At 45.7% G+C, this 18,581-nt stretch overlaps 1 protein-coding gene across 2 annotated transcripts in view; it reads right to left on the bottom strand.

Moving 5' to 3' along the window:
* Positions 1-18,581, bottom strand: part of EMC2 (ER membrane protein complex subunit 2) — an 89,985-nt gene that overhangs the window by 21,368 nt on the left and 50,036 nt on the right. For both annotated transcript variants that reach the window (XM_066578086.1, XM_066578087.1), the window contains exons 7-10: positions 13,355-13,440; positions 13,136-13,195; positions 5,744-5,825; positions 966-1,076 (exon numbers count right to left, since the gene is read on the bottom strand). In XM_066578086.1, the coding sequence (XP_066434183.1) occupies positions 966-1,076; positions 5,744-5,825; positions 13,136-13,195; positions 13,355-13,440 (339 nt within the window). The remainder of the gene's footprint in view (positions 1-965; positions 1,077-5,743; positions 5,826-13,135; positions 13,196-13,354; positions 13,441-18,581) is intronic.

Here is an 18,581-nt window from a genome sequence, read left to right as displayed (position 1 = left end):
GATTGGCGGGGAGAGGGGGCTTGACACCCAGGACCCCTGTTGATCAGCTGTTTGCTGGGCTGATGCATTTGTGTACTGAGCTGATTTATGCAGGAAGCAGACAGCTCAATTCTTACGGTAGTGGCCAGACTTGTTTTGCAGGCTAAGTTCCCACTGAAATGAATGGGAGCTTTGCCTGCAATACCAAGCCTCGCCACTGTAGTAAGAATGGAGCTGACTATTTCCTGCAAAAACTGGCTCAGTACACAAGCACGCTGACCCAATAATCACCTAATTGGCGAGGGTCCTAGGCAATAGATCCTTTCCAATCTACTACTGATGGTCTGTCCTGAGGATAAGCCATCAGTAGTTTACAACTGGACAACTCCTTTAAGTAAACATCTTTCGGATATGGAAGAACAGCAAATAAAAGCCAATGTAGACGCCCACTGGCTATGATATGTATAGCTAGGCTAGTGCCCAAACATATTCAGGCATTAAATACCGAGCTCCACTCCAAAAGACCTTTTTCATTACTAGTCAGCACTCCCTGATGACAATGTCAAGAACTCTGCCATAATTCCACCCATATCGGATGATTCGCCTTTTGCCATTAAGGACAACATGCAACAGTTTTTCGGCAAAGTTATAAAAAATGTGGATCGTTATATGCGATTATGAATTGTGTCATTGGCGGTAAATGATAATTGGAAAGGCACAATAATGAGTTCTCCAGGACACTATAAAAATAGTTCCAGAATAAATACTGCAAACTCTGTCATGATTTGGACCCACAGTGCCGCTCTTAGGGGGTCACGTGGGGGAGGAGAACATATATAGGACCCTATGCATACTTCATTCACATGCTGAACTATGTAGTTGCAGTGACCCTAATCCAGAGATCTTCTCCAAGGGAATACTTCCCTACATATAACTCAAAGCTCATAGAGCTACAAACAATTCATAAGTGCATCCAAATAACTTACTATATAAAGTCCAAATAACGCTCTCATATTGTGGTTGTTCAGCTTCAGAGACTGGGAAAAATATTTTCTAGCCAGTTCAAGGTTTTCAAGTCCACCTTGAGTGTATTTCACCTGCAAATAAGTGTAAACGATACTACGAGTGATAACATAAATGAAACATACATGCATACACAATAAGAGATGCAAATAAGCAATAGAGTTACTAAAAGAATGTAATAAGTAACAATAAGATTTGAGAGTTTTTCAAGTTTCATGTGAAATTCTGGAAATTCGGTGCCATATGCAGCAATAGGCCGGCTGCCTGCCGACTCCGCAGTGATACATGCAGCGTTTAGCGCTGACGATTGTGTGAGCAATCTGTTATATTACTCTATAGGCTGGGGCCACATGGTGACTTTGCCTTTGACACACATCGCACAAAGATCACGGTATTGCCCTGCTATATTTACAACCTACACTACGACTCAGCGCAATCTGACAATCATCCAAACCCGGATTTCTTGTGATTGTCAGGACGCAGTCACAAAGCAATCTAATTGAATTATATCAGGCTGTAATGTAGCAAAGCATAAACTGCAATGTGTTGCAGGTCAAAATCCATCATGGGCAAACTTGCAGTTAAGCCCTACCCTTAAAGGGAACCTGTCAGCTCCCTTAAGGTGAAGTAAGATTTGCAAAACCACTAAACCGATCAGTGTAAACGACAGACTGCTGAAGTCAATATGCTGGGGACAAGCACACGGATTCCAGCGGTCCGGCACTTATACTGATTAGTTTAGTGGTTTTGCAAAAAAGAGGATTTTTGTACTCACTGTAAAATCCCTTTCCCGTCTTGTCATTGGGGGACACAGCAAAGACCGTGGGATGTTCCAAAGCAGTCCCCGAGTGTGGAAAAACATAACAAAAAAAACACACACATGCGGTCAGATTACAGCTGCCTGCAACACCTTCCGACCCAGCGAGGCGTCGGCCAATGTGAGCGTATGTACTCGGTAGAACTTAGAGAATGTATGCAGCGAAGACCAAGTAGCCGCCCTACATACCTGTGAGGCAGAAGCACCGTTGTGAACTGCCCACGAGCCCCCACTGCCATAGTGGAGTGGGCTGTTACCCTAAATGGAGGAGGCCTACCCTTTGCCCGGTATGCCTCCAATACCGCCAAATGAACCCAACGAGAGATGGTCCCCTTAGAGGCCACGAGACTTCGCCTCGGACCCTCAGGAACTACAAACAAGGAATCACAACGTCTAAATGATGCTGTTAACTCTAGATAGAGCCTTAGCGCGCGAACCAGATCTAGAATATGCAATGCCTGCTCCCTCGGGTGGACCGCTGCCGGGCAGAAAGAGGGCAGAACAATATCCTCATTAATATGAAAAGCCGTCACCGCCTTGGGAAAGAAAGAGGGCACTGGACGCAAGACCACCTTATCCGCGTGGAAAACCGTGAAGGGAGGCCTGGCCAAGAGCACAGCTATCTCGGACACCCTCCGAATCGAGGTAACTGCAACCAGGAAGGCAACCTTCCAGGACAGCATCCTCCACGGTACCTCCCCCAATGGTTTGAACGGATGAGCCTGAAGGGCGTCCAGGACCAAATTTAGATCCCAGGGCGGCACCGGACCTGGATGCTAAGGGCCTGCTGAAAAAGAATGGACAAGGCAGAAACCTGGCCCTTGAGGGAGCTAAGACTGAGCCCCATTTCAAGCCCGTCCTGGAGGAAGGAAAGAAGACGGGACACAGAAAAACGCATGGGATGAAATCCCCCTTTTCACATCACAGGAAAAAAACTCTGCATACGTGATGGTACACCCTCGACGAAGGTGGTTTCCTTGCCTTAATCATTGTCTGGACCACCGAGTTTGAGAAACCGCAAGCCCTCAGGACCACGGCCTCAACAGTCATGCCGTCAAATGTAGTGTGGACAAACTCGGGTGGTAAAGGGGACCCTGTGAGAGAAGATCTTCCTGTAGAGCAAGTCGCCATGGCACGTCGGCTAGTAGGTCGAAAAGCTCTGCGTACCACGCCCGCCGCGGCCAGTCCGGAGCTATAAGAATAAACGGCATACCTTCTCTTCAGATTCTCCATAGCAAGCGAGGAATCAGGGGAACCAGGGAAATGCAAAAGGGAAGGACACCCCCGACCATGGGGCTGTCAGGGCATCCACTGCCCGGGCCCAGGGGTCCCTTGATACGGCCATGAAGACACAATGCTTCCGATTGAGACAGGAAACCATCAGATCTATGTCCGGCTGACCCCATTTCCGGCAGACTGCCTAAAAAATCTCAGGATGTAGTCCCCATTCCCCCGGATCCACTGAATCCCTGCTGAGGAAATCGGCTATCCAGTTCTCTACTTCTGGAATAAAAATGGGCGATAACGCCTGGAAATGATCTTCTGCCCATGAAAGAACCCCTTCTACCTCCGCCTAGAAAGAACCCCTTCTACCCTTCTGCTGTGGGTCCCGCCTAGGTGAATTATATAGGCGACAGCGGTCGCGTTGTCCGACTGGATCTTTACTGAACAACCCGACAGCTCAGGTGCAAAAAACTGCAGTGTCTTGACAACAGCCCGCACTTCCAACACATTGATCGGAAGGCGATACTCTTGGTTGATCCAGGTTCCCTGCGCCACCCAGCTCCTCAGCATGCCCCCCCACCCCCCACCCAGTCAGACTGGCATCCGTCGTGAGCACCTGCCACTGCAGGGGCAGAAAAGACCTGCCCCGTTGTATTCTCGGGGAGTCCAATCACTAATGGAGAGAATGCTGCGTCCTTGGCAGAATCAGAATCCCGCGATCGAGGGAGGCCACCGAGCTTGTCCCATCATGACAGAATGGACCACTGCAGGGGGCGGGCATGAAACTGTGGAAACGGAATCGCCTTGAAGGTTGACACAATGAGACCCCAAACCTTTATCCATTGTCAGATAGTCATCAGATGCCGAGACGTAAGGAGCACACCTGCTCCTGCAGATACCAACACTTCTCCGAGGGGAGACACACTCTGCCCTGGCAGGTGTCAAAAACCATCCCGAGAAACTCCATGCACTGGGATGATCCGAGCGAGGATTTTTGGCAGTTGATGACCCACCCGAATCTGGATAGGGTGTCCATCCTAATCTGCAAGTTTTCCAGGTTGCCCTGGCAAGAGGGGTCCTTGATCATGATCTGCTGCTGTTGCCGCTGCTACTGCTGACCCCAAGATTATATGAGAGAGAGAGCAGGAAAAAGACGCCAGTCATCCCTTATATCTTGCGCCTTCCACGGGGGAACCGAGGCCCAGGACAAGCGTCACTGCCGGGGCGTGACCGATGACGACACCGCTAGACACGCGCCTGTTCTCGGACACCGCTGGGTACCAGAGAAGCCTGCTATGGAGTCCCCAAGAAGAGCGTCTGCGCGAGGTGCCTCCCTCCGACGTCACCCAACAGGGCGGAGCCCCCCCTCACCCGAAAATGTGCCAGGAAAAGACATGCTGCCGTGGCCCCCAAAGTGCATCCCTGCTACCTGAGAGTACCCCAGGTAACCCCTCACCCCCCAGTGACTCAAACAGAAGGGAACCAATGGGAGGGAAGGTGGGGTGCAGTGAAGAAGCCAGAGCAGAGGGAAAAGGAGAGGAGAGCCCCTAATACTTACCATCCTGATGGTCCTGGAGAACTTTAGAGTCCTACAGCCAGCCATCACCTCTAGCAGAGCGCTCACCCCACCAATCACCTGCCCTGTGCGCAAGGGGGTTACGGACCGCACAAAACGGGGAACTCTATGGCTGGCGGGACACACGCGGAAGTACCCGGGTGGTCCTCCTTTTTCTGTTGGCTGGGCAGACAACAGAAGAATCACTCAACTTCTGTTCGCCCTCCTCGGTTGGGTTAAGACAGAGTTAAACCTCCCAGTTAGCACTGGCCCATCTGGAAAATCCTTTCAGCCCTTTGCAGGCGAGACCGTCCTCCCCCTACGGACACTAAACTGAATACTGATCAGCTGGGTGTCGGCAGGAGGGATATAGTCAGCGGGAGGGGCTAACACTTTTTTTTGCTTAGTGTCGCCTCCTAGTGGCAGTAGCTATATCCCACAGTCTTTGCTGTGTCCCACAATGACACGAGCGAGAAATCTTACTTTTGAAACTCTGCAGGACTGGACTGGACTGGAAAGGAGTCCAATGAAGCTTGTGTGTATTCATATATGCGCATGCCGCACCCTCCAGATGCTGATTGGCAGGTCCTTCTGTGTTACAGTACATCCCGAGGAACCTTTCAATCAGCACCTAGAGGGAGGAGAAGGAGGGCGCATACATATTAATAGTATATGAAAAAGTAATGGCCCGTTTACACGTAACGATAATCAGTCAAAATTAATTCAAACGAACAAATTTGAATGATAATTGTTCAGTGTAAATTGCGAAAAAAATTGATTACTATTTGTTCGCGGCTTTTTATCGCTGACTGAAACAATCACTGGGTCGCTGCCTTCTCGTTGCATGTAAACGCTCACTGCTTCACATAGGAAGTGAAGCACTGAGTGAGAAGCTAGCGATGTCTTTTAGTCTAAACACTCTGCACGCGCGCCGATGACCTTAGCGGTAACATCAGTGCTCATGCGGTCATTTAAACGACTGTCGTGTAAAAGGGCCATAAGACTTACTATACCGGTCAGTATAAGTGATAGACTGCCAAAATCAGCATGTCTGTCACCAAACCCTCCTGCCCGCAGTTCGGCCAGCTTATGGGCCTGGCAGGTTCCCTTTAAACACAACACATTGAATAAAGCAGGCTACTTACCTCAGCAAACTGCTGGTAGTAGAAGTGGTTGTGCGGGTTTGTCAGTATGAGTTCCTCCAGACAAAAGGCTGCTTTTGCATAGCTGAAGGAGGAAAACAAAGTTCTAGATTAAGATCTGTCTTACACAAAACAATGTTCTAGATCACAAAGAAAACACATTTACCCGGACGTGTGGCTTTCTTCTTTCCCTACAATGGAAAAAGTTGTGGCGAGGTTTCCCTTTCCGTAGGGAAATAACGGAGTTGTGTGCGAGTTATGCTCATGACCTGATTTTACTGCGACTCACAGGTGACAATATGTCATATCATGACTTCATCAGTCTCACACAATCTGCAACTATACACCTGAAGTTAAAAAACTATTTATCCCCTCCTGCCAAACACTTCCTTCCCGTGTGTGTTAGCTGTCACTAGATTGCAAATGGCTGATGGGCACACACCAATATTCTGCCCCCCCCGACAAAACATCGGTGGTGATAAAATTACTATGACTATATGCTGATGGCAATTGCTCACTAGTATGATCATCATACATATGCCGCAATGTTTGCTTGTCGCAATTTAAAAATTGTAACACTAAATCTTGGCTAAGTGATTTTACATTTATGGGTTCCAAATCAATACTTTGTTGTTTGTTTATATAGTGAAGGTCACTTTGAGACCTCCATCTATTAACGCGTTGGACCCCATTTGGCCTTTAGACTCGCAGCAGTTCTTCGTGGCATAGACTCCATAAGGTGTGGAAATCGTTCTGCAGCAATGTGGACAGGAAGTTTCATTTAGTTGCCGCAGGTCAGCTGGAAGTACGGATGTGTTGTGATCAGCTGACAGGAAGGGGTCATCAATTCATGCTGCTTGCACCAGAATCTGCCCTCCCATCAGCACGGTACGTTTTTCCACTGCTCGGTGATACAAGTTTTGTGCTGTTTTGCCTACTGGAGTCTCTCCTTTCTATTTGGGCTCATTCGCACAGGCATATGCACTCTCCATATGGCATGCATATTTTTTATCTATGTAATACAGACTACTGGATCCCTACTGATTTGCATTGGAGTATTCAGATTTGCATTGTTTACGTATCTGAAAAGAAAAATTGCAGCATGACCGATTTTTGTCAATATTACGAACCAAAATAGCCTATTGAAATCAATGAGATTGCGCAAATATGCAGTGAATACACACGATACGGGCATATTCACTGCGTATCTGCGAGTTAAATCAATGGGGCTTTCTTGCGTTTTTTAATTTGCAAGCATAAATACGCAGTGATCATATTTATGCACACAAAAAAAGAAAAGAAAAAAGGTGAAAATATAGATTGGACATGCCCAGTTTGGGTCCATGAATACACTGCATATTCATGGACCACAACCAAGTACACCCGTGTGAATGAGTCCTTTTTTCCTAAACAGCCATGATGTTGAAACTGGTCGCCTGCTGTTACATTCCTGCTAAGGAAAGAGGAGTTGTGAGTTTGGACACGTCAGTTGAAGCAACAGCTTTGTATTTGACTGCTCCTGACTCTGCTCCGCCTGTTTGTCCAAATGATTCCTGACATCCTCCTCTGACCCCTTTCAGGGAGGAGTTGCTTCCATCTATAGGATCCCCTCTTGCTGGATGGCTTTCCTCGATCACACATTCTCTGGATACTCTCCACACCGCTGCACAAGAAAACCCCATTAGGTTGGCAGCGAGATCCTGAACCCTCTAGTCTAGCACCGATGACCAGGCCTCCTTGGTAGTCACTCAGATCGTTGGATTTTCTCATTCTAATGTGGATTCACACGGAAAACTGGACAGTCCTGTGATTTTCTGCTGTACTCCGGGGTCAAGGGTCTGATTTCCATACAGGGAAGTGTCAATCATGACAGATTTGAGGTCTCTAATCAAGTGGCCAATCAGCATATTTAAAGGAATTAATGTGGGTTTAAGAAAAATAATTAAATTAATGGGGGAAAAAGTAAATTAAGAAAAATTAAAAAAACAAAAACACTCTCCACACCTGAAATCCCCACTGCACAACATATGAAGGAAGAAGAGAGTGCAATATGGGGTTTAGACTAATGAAAAGACATGTGCTTGTCTTCAGAGGGTGGACAGAATGCATGCGGCGATCCTGGAATAAGTGCACTAAGCTGCCGGCTAATCCCCTCATGTCAGTATTTCCTCCTGTCAATACAGCTATAAAAGCCCAACAAAAACATTACATGGCCAATAAGCAGGTTGGGATCACAGAGAGAATGCCCCATTGTCCCGGCCTCCATACCTTGGCAACTAAGCCTTGTCTTAAATATAAAGACTTTTGTCTGAGGAAGGAAATGGATTCCTTGTATTAAGAGGAATGAATCTCATGTACAAATATGCACATGGGAAAAGGAAATTATATACGTGTACGCATTTGTTATTAACGGTGCAAATCGATTACAGAGTGGAGTCACATTAGTATGACCACCAGCTAATACTCAGAGTAACCGCCGTGTGCCGCAGCAGCGAGTCGGGCCTGGAGTGACCTAAGGTGCAGGTAGGTGGTCTCTGGTATCTGGAGCCATGCTGACTGCATTCCACAGTTGCTGGAGGGTGCGTGGGGGAGGATCCGTAGAGCGAACACGATGATCAAGGTGGTCCCACAGATGCTCAATTGGGTTCAAGTCAAGGAGGAAAAGAGGCCAGGAAAGTACTTGGAAGTCGTGGTCGTGGTCCTAGCCATTGTCAGACATTTTTACCTGGATGACATGTCGCATTGTCTTGCTAGAAGATCCCAGGGAAGACCATCAGCATGTATGGGTGACATGATCTACAAGAATGGATTCATAACCAATTGGTTCAGAGTGCCTTTCACATGGATGAGCGGGCCAGGGTGTGCCAAGAAAACCTCCCCAGACCATAACGTTGCCGCCACCGGCTTGTGTTGTTCCAGCGATGGTTGTAGGGGGTTTGTTTTCTCATGTTTTTTGTCTGACACACCAACGTCCATCCATTCAATGAAGCACAAAGCGTGACTCCTAAGAGAAGGCAACCCTTTACCAATCAGCGGTGATCCAAAACCGATACTGCTGTACAAACTGAAGCCTTCTCTTCTGATGCAGCTTTGCTAGCTTACATGCAGTGACCATCCGTCTGCTGCGGAGCCCCGTATGCTGTAGGGTTCACTGAACTGTTTTAGACACATTGGGTAGCCCCCTGGGTCATTTTCATGGTGATCTGCTATACTGTAGTGTATCGGTCGGCCTTCGCGCACCTCCATGGCCAAATGGGGAAAAGTGATATGGAAAAGGATCTAGGGGTATTAGTGGATAATAGACTAAACTGGAGTAACCAATGCCAGTCAGCTGCTGCAAAGGCAAATAAAGTCTTGGGGTGCATTAAAAGAGGTATAGGGGCGAAGGACGAGAACATTATCCTTCCATTATATAAGGCACTTGTCAGGCCTCACATGGAATACTGCGTACAATTCTGGACACCGGTGCTCAGGAAAGATGTCACAGTGCTTGAAGGGGTTCAAAGAAGGGCAACTAAACTAATACATGGAATGACGGGACTGGAATACCCAGAGAGGCTATCCAAATTGGGACTATTTACTCTAGAAAAAAGAAGGTTAAGAGGCGACCAAATAACCATGTATAAGTACATGAGGGGACAACACATGGATCTCTCCCGTGATCTGTTTACACCCAGGACCACAAAGGTAACAAGAGGACATCCGCTACGATTAGAGGAAAGTAGGTTTCATCACCAACATAGAAAGGGGTTCTTTACTGTAAGAGCAGTTAGACTGTGGAACTCTCTACCGGAGGAAGTGGTGATGGCAAAATCGATAGAGGAGTTTAAAAGGGGACTTGATGTCTTTCTGGAGAAGAAGTATATTACAGGATATAAATATTAGGATAAGTGTCAATCCTGGTATACAGGCAGGTAGGAACTATTAGGGGTTGATCCAGGGAACAGTCTGATTGCCATTAGGGAGTCGGGAAGGAATTTTTCCCCCAAAAGGGCTAATTGGCTTCTGGCCTTGGGGTTTTTTGCCTTCCTCTGGATCAACACAGTAGGATAGACAGGCTGGACTAGATGGACAATGTCTTCATTCGGCCTTACATACTATGTTACTATGTTACTATGTTCACCTCTCACATCAATGGCACATGGTTGTTCACAGTTTCCATGTCGGTTATGCCAATGGTGCTAATTGTCCATTCATGATACACTTTCATTGCAGCAGCACACAAACAGTTCACAAACTGCGCTGTTTGAGTAATACCGTCACCCTCGACCCGAAAGCCAATAATCATCCCTTTTTGCTAATCTAATAAATTGCCCCTTTTATGCCTGTGAACAGACGGCCTATCACACACCTTATATACCCACCAAGCCAACCCGCGACATGTCACTTCCTTCATTGGCTACGTGCTGCCGACATCAAAAATAGGAGGTGGTCATAATAAAGGGACTCGACTTTGTACTTGTATTTACACATTTTCTTACCATTAACCCCTTCCTGCTGCAGGGCGTAAGTTTACGTCCTGGCAGCAGGGTACTTCCCGCAACAGGGCGTAAACTTACGTCTTGAGGATAGCACGGGATCACATAAGATCCCACGCTATCCCGCAGCGGGAGTCGGCTGTCAGTCACAGCCGGCGTCCCGCTGCAACGGCGGGGGGGCATCGGAGATGCGCCCCCCCCCCCCCCCCCCCCGCTGTTACCAGTCCTGTGTTACCAGTGCCTGAGATCGCTTTATAAGCGATAAGGCATGGCAGAGCAGTAGCTCTGCCATGCCTTATGACAGCGATCATCAGGGCAGTGGTCAAAGTCCCCCAGGGGGAGACAAATGTTGTAAAAGAAAACAAAGATTAAAAAAATGAATTTAAAAAAAAGTAAAAAAAAAGAGTAAAAAAAACATTTTTTATGCTTTTTCACAGATTAGCATAAAAAAAGGTAAAAAAAAAATAAAACCCCACATATTTGGTATTGTCGCGTCCGTAAAAATGCTAATTTTTAGCATTTTGCCTCACTAAAAACGCAATAAAAGTGATCAACAAATCCATATGTACCCCAAAATGGTACCAGTAAAAACTACAGCTCATCTTGCAAAAAATAAGCCCTCACAGAGCTCCGTATATCAAAAAATAAAAAAGTTACAGGACTTTCAATGCAGCGATTTAGAAAAGAAAAAAAGATTTCCAAAAAAAGGGTTTTTATTGCAGAAAAGTGGGAAAACCTAAAAAAATGTAAGAATTTTGATATCGTTGTAACCGTACCGGTCCGCAGAAAAAATGGATTGTGTCATTTATGCTGCATGATTAACGCTGTAAAAAAAAAAAAAATCTATGGCAGAATTGATGCGTTTTCTCTCCCTGCTATCATTAAAAAAAAAAAAAAAAGTTTTACAATATAGTTAATGTACCCAAAAATGACGCAGATAAAAACTACAGTTCACCATGCAAAAAACAAGCCTTCATACGGCCGCGTCGACGGAAAAATAAAAAAGTTATGGCTTTTGATAAACGGAGAAGAAAATCCGCCAAAAATTGTTGCGTTCTTAAGCCCAAAATAGGCTATGTCATGAAGGGGTTAAAGGATTGCATGACATTTAGAAAATATGGCTGAAGTTTTCCAAAAACAGCACCACATCTGGTCACAGGCTGTTTGTGGTATTGCAGCTCAGCCTCATTCCAGTGAATACTGCAATACCAGCCACAGCCCATGACCAGGTGTGGCGCTGTTTCTGGAAGAGAGGAGCCAGGTTTTTCTGACCCCCATATAACCCATTTGAGGATACATTCATACAAAGTGTAAACGGGGATTTTCCACTGTGGCAATGTAATGGGGTGTTCACTTCCAAAGTTCTCACTGTATAATTATCTGTGTGTAATGTCACTTATAGCACACTTATTCGTGGGTGGTCCGGGGGACCAGTAAACAAAAGGGAGAGCAGTAAAACACGGAGGTGCTAGATAATTCACGGTGTTCATAGCACTAACCATGCAGATGAGAGTTTTATAATTCCACACGGTGTACAAAACATCCATGCAGAATCTGCTGCAGAATTGACATGCGGTGCAGATTTTAAAATTTAACCCTTTCAATCGGCAGGATGAACTCCTCGGGTAATTCAGGCAAAAATCTGGGACAAGCATGAGATATATGCAGACTGTGTGCTGGATTCATTGTGGATTTTGGAATTCCAGCAAAATCTCTGGTGGAATTTCCGGCACGTGTGGCTGCGATCTGCAGAACTGTTCTGATTAAAGGAAAGAACTTATACTTTGTACAATGAAATCAACACGAGCCGTGCCTGCGATTACAAGCGCCGGCCACATCACAGGGGTCGGAGCACAAACTTCCACTCCGACCCCTGTGTCAGCGGGTGCACAATCAGCTGATCGGTCGGGGTCCCAAGCGACAGACCCGAGTCTATCAACTATTGATGACCTATCCTGAGGATAGGTCGTCAGTAGTATTCTACCTGGAAAACCCCTTTAGGCTGGGTTCACACAGGGCAGATTTGCTGCGGAAATTCCATCCGGAACTTCGCTGCAGCAAATCCACCTGCAGCCACTAATCCCGGGATTAGCCAGCCATGTGGACGAGATTTGTCAAAAATCACATCCACACTAGGTGGCGAATCAGTCGCGGCAAAGCTGGCGCTGCGGCGCGGATTTCCCGACTGCAGCATGTCAATTTTTTTCCCATTGCGGCCACTCTCTCCTCTATGGGAGCACCGGCCACAAAGGAAAAGCATGCAGCCAAGCCACTCCAAAACCCGCGGCTAAGTGCTGCGGATTTTGAAGCAACGCTTTGCCGGTGGAAATCTCACGTTTTTTTGCCAGGATTCTGCCCTAAGGGCCCCTGGAGATGTCTGCAGGTAGCCTTAAAGTGGTTATCCCAAGATTGATTTCTAGCACCTTTTCACAGATGGGTAGAGGCGAGACCCCTCTGATTACACTTATCACTTATGCCCAGGTTAGACGGAACGAATATCGTTCAGTTTAAATATGAGCCAGCAAATGAACGCCAAGTGAAAATCATGAGTTTCTCGCTTGTCGCGCAGTTTCAGCCGGCATAAAAACCAGTGCCGGCCCGTGCTGTTTAAACCCTGCCAGTTCAGGTTTTCACATAGGAATGTAAAACCCTCTGTGTGATAAGTTCCCGAGGACTACACGATTCTCAACTACAATCATGCAGTCCAAATAGACTGCCCAAGCACGAACAAGCTGGTGATCACGTCACCAGCTTGTTCCGTTGGGGCAAACAATAATCGTGAGATTCTGGGCCTGTGGGAAAAGGGCCCTTACCCTATGGATAGGCGATTTGAGAAATCCCCCTTTAAGTGACTTTACATTCCCGTATAACCACCTTCACAGTCCTCTACGTACAAGAAATGTGTTCAGCGACTTACTCAAGTTCATTGATATAAAGCTCCGCCAGTTCGTGCCAAGCTTCTTGGTCACCTACAAATCTGCAACAAGAAGGTCAAACGCTTGAGAAATATGGGAAGGGTGGGAAAGAAGGCTTGGAAAAAAAGAAAAAGGTGCTAAATCAAATGCAAATTCCATTTTAATTAAAAAAAATATATATAACAGAAGTGCAAAACAAAATCCCCTTGTAAAACACTCACTGTTCCAGATACTCATTCAGCTCTCGAATTGCTTCTGCGTTTCTCCCCTGGGCTTTGCGAATGGCAATCTTCCTCTTTCTTGTCGCCTATAGGTTGACATTAAGAAAGGATTAGGCTCTGGGTAAAGAAGGCAATTTAACTGTGCAAATTATTATCTCAATGCCAGAGGAATTCCAGTGTTTGGCCGGAGTATATAAACACACGCTATGCTGATCCACTGACACAATGCAGGACTCATCCAGCGATCACATTACGTATGCCCGCCTATTGATACGAAGACTATGCATCACTTCATCCACAGAAGGCTCCCGTCAGAATGTAGTAATTACAAAGCAGCGGGGAAGGCTAATCCTGCGCTCCCATTCAGGATTGTATCTCTCCTTCCTGTCACTGCAATAATCTCTGCAGGGGGAGGATAAAGGTCTTACTGGCCCCCGAATACAATTTAAGGGGCTTGTAATAGCTCTAAGCCAAGGATGGACACAATACCGGAGGACGTTAGGAGCCAGATGACCCTTTCACTGGCCCAGCGACGAGGTTGTTAGACAAAAACCCCAAAAAGTTAAGATGCCCAAAGAAAAAGGTCCAGATGCATGTTGGCTTATGTGGGATTTCTCCAGCATTGCTTTATGTGTACACATTAATAGAAGAGCTGTCACAGATTTCCTAGGTTCCAGGAGAATAACTAGTTTTCGACTCCTTTGTGGAAGGGATGCGCAGAGCATATGTGCAACAGCTGCACAGGGGCCCAGTAGGTAAGGGGGACCACCGCCTCCTTAAAAGCAGCTTCCTACTGCCTATCAGTTTACATTGTAATCAACATTATTCAACACTCACTGCAACTTAAGTTTAGTTGCCAAATTTACAAACTTTTAGGTGTTTGCAAAAACACAAACAAGAAGAATTAAGACTGCTTTCACATCATAGGCCCAATGTCCACAGGCGGATCGGATTCTGCATGTGGAAGCCCGCAGAGGAATCTGACTCTGCCCATGGCGAAGACACTGCTTACCCATCCGGGTCTTCTATTTTCTTTACTGCGTATGTGTGATGAAGCGGCATCCTATGCGCCGACGCACACGTGCTGTGGAGTTCTTTTTTAAACTCCTGCTTTCCAGCGGATTCCGTGGCTTGTCCGAAATTCAATTACGGACGGGCTGCTTCTATTGGCTTCAATGGAAACTGTCCATGCAGGAACCGCAGTGAAATGGAGCATGCTGCGATTTGTTTTCAGACCAAAAGATCCACAAAACAAAACTGTATGCTGTAATTCACGTGCGGACTCCTATGCTTCCCTATGGGCAGCTTAGTTTGCAGATCTTCCGTGCGGACTCCTATGCTTCCCTATGGGCAGCTTGATTTGCAGATCTTCCGTGTGGACTCCACAAATCAGATCTGCCTTTGACATTGGGCCTACGTAGGGGCTCAGTTTATGGTTTTTGTCTCTGCTCCATTTTTGGTGGGGTGAAAAAAAAAAAACAGATCAATTTTTTCCCCCACTGATTTCAATAGATTTCAAAAACTGGATAGCAAATGGAAAGGCTTCAGTTTGCTTCTGTTACATTAGGTGTATGGAAGCTTTCAATAACACATCTATAAGGCCTTCCTCAGCTGTCGTAAGCAGCCAAGAATGAGCAAACATTACCGAGGGGGGTCTCGGCAACGGACACCCACAGATCAATACTTATGACATGTCTCTATAACATGTCAAAAGTTTTCTGAAAGTGCAAGTAGAAGAGATATATAAAAAGACACTGAATGTTCCTAGAGATACAGCTGGAAGTCGTTCACAAGTTTAAAGTTAAAGGGGTTTCCTGGGACATTGAAAAAAAATATAGGGGCTTGAAATGGTGTAAAATGAAGAAAAACTGAATACTTCCCTATTCCAGCAATTCTACGTCCAGCACTGCAGCCCCGATATCCGCCACATGTTGGCGCTGCACAAGTAATTGCTCAGCCACTCACAGGCTTCAGGGACCATGAAAGAATCAACTTTTTTTCCCCCCTTACACATTTTTAAGCCCCATTTTTAAGCCCTTTAAAAAAAGAACACTGGCTTCACTACCTGGACGTGGCAGAAAGAGGAAGCTATCACCGCTGCCACCACAGGAGGCAGAAGGTCAAAAGCCCTGACATGACTGCCAAACACCGGCAGCGCGATTTGATGGCAGCAGGCACTAAGGTTTGTGTTTGCACATAAAGGCACATACTAAAACAATGAAGGTCTTCACACCTGAACTCCAAGATGTCCACCTCTATTGACCAAAAAGTACAAGAACAGTCATCTCTGGAATACGCCCAGAACCGTATAAATAAGCCACAGACCCTTGGGATTCTGTTCTGTGAAGCAATGAACAAAACTGGAACTCTTTGGGCCTCTGGATCAGCGTTCTGTCTGGAGGATGAAGGATGCCTACGCTGGATAGAACCCCCTGCCTACAGTAAAGCATGGCAGATGCTCTGGGGATGCTTTACTCCTTTTGGTACTGGAAACCCGCAGCGTGGAGGACAAGATGGATTTAATCAGGTATCAGGAAATCCTTGGAGAAAACCTCATGTCTTCTGTGAGGAAGCTGAAGCTTGGCATCATTGGACCTTCCAAAGATCTTAAGCAGACCTCAAAGTCCAACAAGCAATACAGTATAAAATACAATAACTTCCGTGCTCCTTCGGTCCAAAAAATAGGGGTTACCTGATATAATATTAATATAGTAATATTATCTGTTTTTTACAGCCATATGCAACGCGTTTCAGCCCTGGTAGGCCTTTTTCTTTGTTTTTCTTCTCTCTGCCTTCCAAGAGCCATAATTGTTATATTTTTACATAGCGGTATGAGGACTTGTTTTTTGTGGGGCGAGTTGTATTTTCTAATAGTACTATTTAACGTACCGCATAATGAACAAAAAAGCTTTAAAAAAAATTTTAAGTGGGGAAAATTGAAAATAAAATACAATTGTGCCATTTTTGGGGTGTTCAGATCTTATAGCGCTCCAAGTACAGTAAAAACGACATATGACGTTTGTTCTATGGGTCAGTATGATCACGCTGATACAAAATGTATATAGTTTTTATTGAGTTTCTATTTTTAAAAAGTTAATAAAATTTTTTCTTTAACAAAAATTGCTTTCTGTCAGCATATTCTGAGACCCGATGATTGGGCTGTATGAGGGCTCATTTTTTTGCAGGGTTAAGTTTTGTTTTTATTGGTACCATTTTGGGGAAACCTGCATCTTTTTGATCACTTTCTATTCTAATTTTTGTGAGCTGGGATAACAAAAAAAAAACAAAACAAAACACAATTTTGGCATTCTGTACTTTCTTTTGTACGGCCTCCACTATGCAGGATAAGTATTGTGATATTTTAATAGTTTGGACTTACCCTGCAATACCAAATTGGTGGGGTTTCTAACTGTTTAGATTTTTTTATGGGAAAAACTAGAAACTAAATTAATTAAATCTTTATTTTTTTCATACATTTTACTTGACCTTGCAATTATTTGATCACTTGTACTACATACTGCAATACTACAGTATAGCAGTATATAGTAATTTTTGATGTTGCCAATTCTTGATGTTCAAGAATTGGGAGCACTGTAACTGCAGAAATCAACGGCCGTTGCGCAGCAGATTTGAGTCAGAATACGCACTGATCGGGCCAATTTGTTTCTATTGTGGATTTTGTCAACTGAATTTTCCCCTACAAAAAATCCGCAGCATTTCCGCTACGTGTGAACAAACCCTTAAACAGGGATTGCGCCGACTGAAAAATTGACTTTTTCAGAGAGCACAAAGCCAAGTAAATCAAGATGATCACAATGAGATCACATGACCTGCTTGAAGAGAAGAATGTTTTGGAATTCTCCGATAGAATGGAATAACTAGACAAGGTAATACTAGCCAAGTTATACATAGTGTGTGTGTGTGTGTGGGGGGGGGGGGGGGGGGGGGACTATTTACATAATTCACTGCAGTGGCCCTTTAAATCACCATGAGCTTCTGAAATACCAGGCACAATCTACGGACAAGGGGGCAGTGTTTCAGAGGAGAACAAAGCAAGCCCACCAAACAGGAGGTGTGGTGTTTAATGAAGTTTTCAGGCATAAATATTATTGATGACCTATCATCAGGATAAGTCATTAATAGTGATCGGCCGGGGACTGCCGCTCAGAACCCTGACTGATCAGCTGTGCGGGCGCATGCTGTCATCGCCAAAATAAGAGGTCAGAGTAAGCCTCCCACCGACCTCCGTGTAGTGGCCGGTGCTTGTAAGTGCAGGCACGGCTCTCATTGAAATCAGTGGGGGCCGAACCTGCAGTGACAAGCCCTGGCCACTACATGGGAGGTCGGCAGGAAAGCTTCCACTCTTACCTCTGTGTTATTGCGGCACCGACAGCAGGTGCCCGCTCAGCTGATCGATCAGGGTCCTGAGCGGCGGACCCCGGCCAATCAATTATTGATGACATATCCTGATGATAGGTCATCAATAGTATTTACCTGGAAAACCCCTTTAAGCTCTGCAGATAGCAATAAACGTGCAGCTGAGCGGCGCGGGGAACACAAGCCCGAGTGTAACTACATAGGGGTATAAATAGCCGGGAATGTCAATAGGCTAAACAAATTGGATTGGATCAGGTTTTCGTTTTTTGCAAGGCTACAGACATCTCGGCCATGTGGATTTAACTTACTAAAATACCATAGAGTACAAAGCCCTGCTCCACCGACGGGCTGCGCACGGAGCATTTAATTGGCTGTGCGGTTAAGTGATTTTTCCAGTAATGTATCAGGATCCTGGATGATTTACAGGGCTTGTCAGGCAGACTGGACCAGAATGTTTTGAGGACTGTCCAGTAACACATTATGTGGGATTGCTCTACCGCCGGCTCGCCAGAATCAGTGTTACCCGTGCCGTCTGGAGCTCAATAGTTAAGGAAACCTTGAGCCCATCATTTATCTTAATTTGATGCATAACACAGCAAACAAAGACGCATTTACCTGAAGAAACCGGAGCAGAAATACAGCTTTATCCTGACATCAAGGGGATTACACGTGCAGCAGAGACGAGTTTGTAGGGTGCAGCAAGGTTGAGTTTGGTCATGTGACATACCACATTTAATATCACAGTATGCTTGCTGTTGTAGCCTCCATTTACACGGAGTGATAAATCGTTCCCACGAGCGGAGGATGACAGAGTTCGCTCGTGCAGCCTGTTTATACAGGTAAATAAATC

Source organism: Eleutherodactylus coqui, chromosome 9, assembly GCF_035609145.1.
Source record: "Eleutherodactylus coqui strain aEleCoq1 chromosome 9, aEleCoq1.hap1, whole genome shotgun sequence".
Classification (NCBI taxonomy): domain Eukaryota; kingdom Metazoa; phylum Chordata; class Amphibia; order Anura; family Eleutherodactylidae; genus Eleutherodactylus; species Eleutherodactylus coqui.
The sequence above is the reverse complement of the archived record's forward strand: the minus strand, read 5'-3'. Positions and strand labels throughout refer to the sequence as shown.